Genomic DNA, 8900 nt, shown 5'->3' with positions numbered 1-8900 from the left:
CCCCCTCCTCTCCCTCCTCCCCGCCCACTCTCCCCGAGGTCCCCGCGGCGGCAGCTTTGTCTCCTGCGCGGCCACCGGGAGAGCCGAGCAGCCGCGGGGAGCTGTCCAGCGCCCCGGTGCTGAAGCTCGTCCCTCCGGAGCTACGATGTGAGCCATGAGCAGAGGCGCAGCCCGGGCAGCGCGGCCATGGAGGAAGACCTGTTCCAGCTCCGGCAGCTGCCGTGAGTACCCCGGGGTGGAGGGGCGGCGGGGGCGCGAGCGCTGGGCACACAGCCTTCCACCCCCGAAGCCCACGGCCGGCCAAGGAGCGGGTGCAGCTCCGTCCGCCCGCCAGGCTCCTCGCCCCGTCCGCCGAGGGAGGAGACCAGGCCTGGAGCAGACAAGCCATTTTCCCAACCCCGGGGGGCACAGCCGCTTCCTCTGGGTTGACTCCGAGGGATTGTTTTACACCCGATCCTGATAAAGGGGAGTCGTGCCTGGGGGGAGGGGAGTCGTGTGCACCCCCTCCCTCCCTCCCCCCCTTAAAAAGGCTTCCCCATTCTTAAAGAGATTGGAAGATCGGCGCTTTAAGAGAGCCTCCGCTGCCGATTGGAAATGTGGACAGAATTGATGAGGAACGCATGACATCTGTCCTTCCCTTCGAGCCCTGCTCCCAGACTGTGACATTCCTGCTTCCTCCCCCCCCCCATACGCCCCCTTTTTCTGCAAGGTCTTTTGGAAAGGAATGAAAGGGGTTGCAAAGAGGTTTCTTTTTTTAAAAAAATGCTGGGATTCTTTCCTTCTGAGAAGACAGGCTGGGGCACAGTGCTGCTGTTTACGGAGCGTGTGCGCGAGAGAGGCTGAGCTTGGGGGGTGCTGGGGGGTGCAAGGAACCTCTCCCCTTCTTCTGAATGAAAGGCGAGGATCACCCTTGGATGGAGCTGTTCGGGAAGCTACTCCAGGCAACTGGAAGAAAGGACAGGGGCCTTGGAAGGAGGGAAAAGGGGAAGTCTTACAGATCTTTCTTATCACAAGCAGATGGCGACTCTTTTAAGCTAATTCCAAAAGTAAGACAGGGAGCATGCAAAAAAGAATGTTTTGGGGGTTTTTTGGGGGAGGGGACTGTTCTGTTTTAACATTTAGAATCACTAGCCATTTGGATGGCAAAGTAGACTCCATATGTGTCTGATGGATGCTGTTGAACTGGAAGGCTATTTTATTGGTAGCAAGTGTGGATTTTCTTGGCTTAAAAAAAAAAGGTGTGTTTTTCCCTCCTGGCTACTGAGGATTTCTCCCGAGTGACTTCTGGGGTACCTTGGTTGTTTTCTGAAGGCTCTGTTACTGAGGGAGATTACAGAGATGATAACTTCACCATGGGTGTGACATTTGTGTTCATCTGAAAATTTTTTAATTAATTTAAATTTCGCTTTGAAGCTTGTAGTAATTGATCCACAAATGAATACACTGCTGTATTTTACACACGGGAATGGTTCCTGGTTATACAGTCCTGAGATTGGCTCAGGAGTATATAAAAAGGCAAATGTCTGAATGCAAATCTCTCAAGCATAGCACAACCACTTTCTTTTAAATTAACTATGCTAGATTTCATTTCCTAAATAGCAGTAGAGTTTCTAAGAAAATGCAATCTCTTTTTTTGTTTCTTTTTCTGGTATGGAGACTTAAACTCAAGGCCTCATACTCTCACTTAGCTTTTGCATGCAAGGCTGGCTCTCTACCACTTGAGCCAAAGCTCCATGTCTAGCCTTTTGCTGGTTAATTAGAAATAAGTGTCTCTTAGATTTGTCTGCCTGGGCTGGCTTCAAACTGTGATCCTCAGAGCTCAGCCTATTGAATAGCTCAGATTACAGGCATGAGTCACCAGCCCATGTGTTTGATTATTCTTTTTGATGTCATATATATATATATATAATTTATTAGAAAGATCAAATTGTTTACTGCTCTGAATACTGGCTCTGAGTCAGACTTGGGTGCCAATCTTGACTGTTACTTTCAGCTGTGTGATGTAAGCAAGCATGTCAACCTTTCTGAGACTCAGTTTCCCTAGTTAGAATATTGATATCAAAACTGGGCATTTGTGGCTCACACCTGTAATCCTAGCTACTCAGGAGGCTGAGATCTGAGGATCACAGTTCAAAGCCAGCCGTGGCAGGAAAGTCCATGAGACTCTTATCTCCTATAAAACACCAGAAAATCAGAAGTGGCACTGTGGCTCAAGTGGTAGAGTGCTAACCTTGAGCTGAAGAACTGAGGGACAGGGCTCAGGCCCACAGTTCAAACCCTACAACTGACCAAAAAAAAAAATGGTATTGTGAGGTTGGCAGTGCATCTCAGAGGGGAGTATGTGCTTGGCTTACTCAAGGCCCAGGGTCTGATCCCTAGCACCAAAAATAAACAAAATTGCAACATAATAGTACATACTTCTGATGGTTATTTTGAAGACCAAATGAGATAAATCAGCAATACAATGAAGGTTGTGGGTGTAGCTCAGTGGTAAGAGCATTTGCCTAGCATGCACAAGGCCCTGGGTTTGATCCCCAGCACTGCAAAAAGAGACAAATATGCTAGGTACTTGATCAAGCATAAAACATCTACCACAATTAGCTATGTATTGTTGCATCACTATTATTGTGGTTATGACGTCTGAAACATCATTTGTAAAAACAAAAGATGTCGGTTCCTTAGTGCCCGACTCACAAATGGCCATTTGAAAGCCTCCAACTACATTTGAATGGAGTCAAAAGAATCCCTGAAACATATTGCCTTCAATTTATAAAAAGGAGGCATAAGTGAAAAGCCTTGTGAGTCTGAGTGGGTTACAAATCACGACTTAGATATTTTTTAAACCATACCTTGCATATATTATGCACAGATTGCAAGCGACAGACTTCCTGAGAACAATATGATTTAAAAAAATAATTCAGATTGCCTCAGAGAGGGATGGAACAGACTCAGTCCTGTGGGAGGCCAAGTGTGAATAGATCACACTAATCACCCAGCAGTTGATGGGGTGGGGAAGGGGTGAGGTCCTTGGGGAGATACTGCCTTCTTGAACTTGGGGCCTTCGTACAGCTCTGGCGTGTGGTTCTTTTGAGCCCCCAGCCACCCCCTGGTATCTCTGTGTTGTCCTCGAAGCCAGCAGCACGCACTGGAGATCTGGACTGCTAAGCTTTGGCATCATGTCCACCTTTCTGGTGCCTTTACACATGCTAGGCTAGCACTCTTTCTCTGGGCTGGATCCTCAGGCCCCAGATGACTTCTTGTTACTCTAACCATGAATGACTAGAATTGTTTGTGTTCTCATTGACAGACCCACCCATTGGTCTACCCATCCATCCATCCACCTATCTACACACCCATCCATTCACCCATCTATCCATCTACATATCCATCCATCCATCCACTTACCTACTTTTCATTTACCCACTCATCCATCCACCTACCCATCCCCCACTATCCATCCATCCATCCATTCATCCATCCATCCATCCGTCCACCCATCCACCTATACATCTATCAATCCATCCATCCATCTATCCACCCACTTGGATATTATCCATAGCATAAAGGATTCTACAACTAAGACAGAATGGTCTCTTTTTTTTGCCCAGACCTGGGGCTTGAATTCAGGGCGTGGGCACTGTCCCTGAGCCTTTCTGTACTCAAAGCTAGCACTCTACCACTTGAGCCACAGTGCCACTAGCTTTTGTTTTATGTAGTACTGAGGAGTCAAACCCAGGGCTTCATGGCTGCTAGGCAAGCACTCTACCAAACCACATTCCGAGCCCCAACAGAATGGTCTTTGTTTTGAGCTTTCACAATCTAGAGCTGCACTGTCCACTATGGTAAATACTATATGTGGCTATTTAAAATTAAATTTATAGCCAAGAGCCAGTGGCTCACATCTGTAATCCTAGCTACTCAAGAGGCTGAGATCTGGAGAAGGACAGTTTGAAGTTAGCCCCAGCAAAAAGCCAGAAGTAGATGGGTGGCTCAAGTGGTAGAGTGCCAGGCTTGAGCAGTAAAGCCTAGCAAGAGCAGAAAAGCCCCAGTACACACACACACACACACACACACACACAGAGTGTCTGTTTATAGATCAACCACGCCTCCAACAGTATCTCCTCCATGGGTGACAAGGACCATCTTTCCTTTGTCTGTCTGTCCCTATGCTCAGCACCCAGCCAGCCATCGGTCAGCTCTTATTGAAATAACCAAGTGATGGTGCCTGTCTCCTCCTATCTGGTGACTTCCTCACCTCCGGGGAAACCTGAGAGGCAGGAATTACCATCTCCATTTTATACTGGGGAAACAGAGATTGAGAAAGGTGAAATAACTTTCCCAGGGTCACACAGCTACTGAAGAGTGTGGCTCAGGTGGCTCACACCAAAGTCAGATGCTCACCGTAAGTGGACTCTTCCCTCTCTCCCCCTCCCCAACCATGGTGGACCATCTGTCCTCATGCAGGACTCTTCAGTTCAATCCTGTGGAAATCAGCTCCATTTAAGCCTCCTGTTCCCTGTGATAGATTTGTGAACTCAAGGAACAGAATTCCAGAAACTCAGGTGAAAAGACAGAAAACTGGGAAGCCCTGAGAGCCAAACCTGGTAGCACCAGAATTAAACCAATAGATAAGTGAAACCACATTTTGTTCTTTTTAACTTCCTTATCTACATATCTTAATCAAGGATTGGGTATGGTGGCACCTATCTGCAATCAGGTGGTAGAAACTGGGGAGATTGTGGTTTGAGGCCAGCCTGGGCAAGTGAGCGAGACTGCCCACCCCCTCCCCCATCTCAACAAAGGTATACTCATCTAAGCTACAGAGTTTATAGTTTGGAGGATAGAAGTCCAGCCTCAAGCAAAGCAAACAAACCAAAAAAACCCTTTAATCCTAGCCACTTTGAAGGCTGAGATTGAGAGGACTGTGGCTCCAGGTCTGGGCCAGCCAAAGCATCCATACAAGACCTCCTTCTCAACCAGTAGCTGAGTGCTGTGACGCATGCCTCTCATCCTAGCTATGGGGAAAAGGGGATTGGGAGTACTCAGGTTCAAGCCAGCCCAGGCAGAAAAGACTGAGACTCCATTTCTATGGAAGAAGCTGAGCATAACAGCACACACCCGTCATCTCATTGATGGTAGGAAGTGAAAAATAGGAAGATTGAAGTCCAGGCCCAATTCTAGTCAAGAAGCAAGACCGTCATTAAAAAATAATGAAAGGGAGGCTGGGAAGGTGGCTCAGTGGTAGACTGCTTGCCTTGCATGCCTGAGGCCTGGGTTCAATTCCTCAGCACCACATAAGCAAAAAGAAAAAAGCCAGAAGTGGTGCTGTGGCTCAAGTGGTATAGCACTAGCCTTGAGCTGAAGAGCTGAGGGACAGCACCCAGGCCCAGAGTTCAGGCCCCATGACTGGACCCCCCCCCAAAAAAAAGTAATAATGAGAGGCTAGAGTGCTTGCCTAGCATGCATACAGCCCTGGGTTCGATTCCTCAGTACCACATAAACAGAAAAAACGGAAGTGGCACTGTGGCTCAAGTGGTAGAGTGCTAACCTTGAGTGAAAGAAGTTCAGGGACAGTGCTCAGGCCCTGAGTTAAAGCCCCAAGCCTGGTAATAATAATAATAATAGGTCTGGGAAGGTGGCTCAGTGGTAGAGCTCTTGCCTTGCATGCATGAGTCCATGGGTTCGATTCCTTAGCACCACATAAGCAAAAAAGGAAAAACCAGAAGTGGCACTGTGGCTCAAGTGGTAGAGCGCTAGCCTTGAGCTGAAGAGCTGAGGGACAGCATCCAGGCCCAGAGTACAGGCCCCACGACTGGACCAAAAAAAATAATAATAATGAAAGTAGCCAGCCACTGGTGGCTCACGCCTATAATCCTAGCTATTCAGGAGGCTGAGATCTGAGAATTGTGGTTCAAAGCTAGCCTGGGCAGGAAAGTCCATGAGACTCTAATCTCCAGTTAACCACCAGAAAACTGGAAATGGCACTGTGGCTAACGTGGTAGAGCCCTCACTTTAAGCTGAAGAGGTCAGGTACAGCACCCAGGCCCAGAGTTCAAGCCCCATTACAAACAAAAAAATGAGAGCAAAAAAGGGCTGGAGGTGTGGCTCAAGTAGTAGAGTGCCTACATATTAACTATGATGCCCTGAGTTCAAACTCTAGTACCAACCACAACAAAAAAATAAAAACATAACAGACTACCCTAATTAAGTCAAAGGTGCTAAGGTAAGGGGCTGATGGTTCATGTAAGATCTTTATGTTGACATCTATTTCCTTAAGTTATTCTCTACCTTAAATAGCAAAATTATGTAAAGGAAATGTTCCTAACTATTTTGGTAAGGTATAAGCTATATATAAAAAATACATACAACAGATGCCAAGAAATAAGTGTGAGGAGAGCCAGCCTGCTTGCACCCTTATATATTAACATATGGCAGTGTTATTTGCTTTTTATTTCATATTAAACTCCCCTCCACACACACCCCCTTAGCAAATCTTGGCTCATGTCATTGATATTTTTAGGAATCCAATTGATTCAAACATAGTCTGGGGACTGGGAATGTGACTCAGTGGTAGAGTGCTTGCCTAGCATGCATGAAGACCTGGGTTTGATTCCTCAGTAACACATAAAACAGGGAACAAAAATCCTGAAGTGGCGCTGTGGCTCAAGTGGTAAAGCACTAGCTCTGAACAAAAGATCAGAGACAGTGCCCAGGTCCTGAGTTCAGGCCCCACAACCGACAATAATAAAATGATGATGATGATGATGATGGCAGAAGCTGGTGGGAGTGGAATGGTGGCTTGAATGGTAGAGCCCCTACCTAGCAAATGAGAGGCCTGGAGTTCGAGTTCCAGTACTGACCCAAAAAAAACCCCAGGCCCTGCAGGTGCTAAGCTATCTCCTCAAAGTCACATTTAATAAAGAACCAAGATCAAGACAGAGGGTGTCGAAGGGCAGCTCCACACCTGCAGGACACCACCGCCCGCGTTGCACGAACCACAGGCAACCGACTTCCAGAGCCCAGAGGCCAAGAACCCCGAAACAGACACAAGACACCGCTGTCATTCATGCGGATAGCGAAGCCCTCGCCACCAACGCCAAACTCCACTGTTAGACCCAAGACTCAGAGGCAGTTTCTCCTCCATAAGAACTCCGCCTCCACTTAGCCACGCCCACCACGTAGCCACGCCTGCAATTTAGCCACGCCCAGCCACACCCACCAGCACGTGGCTACGCTCAGTGCCTAGCCATGCCTGCAATTTAGCCACGCCCACCTCCCAGCCACACCCACCCAGCACATGGCTACGCCCATCTCCTAGCGACACCCAGCTCAAATAACAACCAGGAGGGGTTGGGGGCTGGGAGTTGGGACTATGGCTTTGCCACAACGTAGTAGAGCCTTTGTGGGATCTTAGGCAAGCTGTGTGGCCATGGGCAAGTTTCCAGCCTGTGTCTTCATGTGAGAAATGAGCATACTAAAAAAAAAAAAAAATGTGACGGTTAAACCCAGCATGTGGCTCACAGGATCCTAGCTTCTTGGGAGGCTAAGATCTGAAGGATCATGGTTCAAGGCCAGCTAAGGCAAAAAAAAAAAAAAATTCAAGACACTGTCAACAGAAAAAAAGCCTGATGTGGTGTGCATCACACCTGCCATCCTACATTGGTGACCATAGCAAATAGGAGGATCAGAGTCTGCACCCGCCTGGGCCAAAACAAAACAAAAACAAAAAACAAACCCAAGATCCTATTCTCCAAATAACCAGAACTGGAGGAATGACTGAAACAGTAGCGCACCTGCCTAGCAAGAGTGAAGCCCTGAGTTCAAAACCCCAGCACTCCTGATAAATAAATCAACAAATAAAAGCCAAGATGCAGTGACCCCGTGCAACAAACTAAAGTCTGAGTGTATCAGTCTACAACCCGTACCAGGCAGCACTTGGACTGGAACCTGGCCTCTATTCAATTACCAGCAAAGCAATAAATTTGGAAAAGACCACACATTACCTGCCAAAAAGAGAGAGAGAGAGAGAGAGGTTTCATTGTTGGCAGAGGAAGTTCACCAGGCCCCAGTCAAGGCTCTCCACCATGCTCTCCTCAGAGTCCGGGACGATCCACCCAGCTTCCCTTCATCGATAAAGTACGTCAGCAGCCTTCTCTCTCCTAGTAATTCTGTGTTCCCAACCTGGAAATTTATGTTTCTGATTTAGGGGTCAGGGAACCCAATTCTTCCCTGTTATCTCACTGGGACCAATTTCACATGGTCCCTAACTGAGCCAATTCTAGACTTAAAACCTCAGCCACCATCCAGGGCTTTTCAGAGGCCCAGGGTCCCTGCAGCCTGTCTTCCGGTGTTAGCACAGTATGTCTTGTTCTCTTTTATTCAACTTATTTTCTGGGGGCAGGAAGTACAATGATTTCAACTCACAAATCCATATCCCATTAAAACAATTTTTTTTTTGCACCAATAGAAAAATTCTAGAGGGCTGGGAAAGTGGCTCAGTGGTAGAGCATCTGCCTTGCATGCATTAGGCCATGAGTTCAATTCCTCAGCACAACATAAGCAAAAAGAAAAAAGCTGGAAGTGGCGCTGTGGCTCAAGTGGTAGAGCGCTAGCCTTGAGCTGAAGAGCTGAGCGACACAGTGCCCAGGCCCAGAGTTCAGGCCCCACGACTGGACCCCCCCCACACACACAAAAAAAAACTTCTAGAATTCAGATGGATTCTTGGAGGACAGGGAACAGAACACAATCTTGGATTAGAGGTTTTCCACTGGGCAGGGTGGCACAGGCCTGTAATCCTAGTATTTGTGAGGTGGAGATCAGGAAGATTGCCATTCGAGACCAGCCTGGGTATAAAAGTTCTTGAGACTGGGAGCTGGTGGCTCACACCTGTAACCCTCGCT

At 47.7% G+C, this 8900-nt stretch overlaps 1 protein-coding gene across 1 annotated transcript in view; it reads left to right on the top strand.

Annotated features, from left to right (window-relative positions):
* Nucleotides 1-186: 186 nt before the first annotated feature.
* The window catches only part of Svop (SV2 related protein homolog (rat)), a 39545-nt gene continuing 30831 nt past the window's right edge, over nucleotides 187-8900 (top strand). The window contains exon 1 of the mRNA XM_013014347.1: nucleotides 187-221. Coding sequence (XP_012869801.1) covers nucleotides 187-221 — 35 coding nt within the window. The remainder of the gene's footprint in view (nucleotides 222-8900) is intronic.

The sequence above is a fragment of the Dipodomys ordii genome, unplaced genomic scaffold, assembly GCF_000151885.1.
Source record: "Dipodomys ordii isolate 6190 unplaced genomic scaffold, Dord_2.0 Scaffold23, whole genome shotgun sequence".
NCBI lineage: Eukaryota > Metazoa > Chordata > Mammalia > Rodentia > Heteromyidae > Dipodomys > Dipodomys ordii.
The sequence above is the reverse complement of the archived record's forward strand: the minus strand, read 5'-3'. Positions and strand labels throughout refer to the sequence as shown.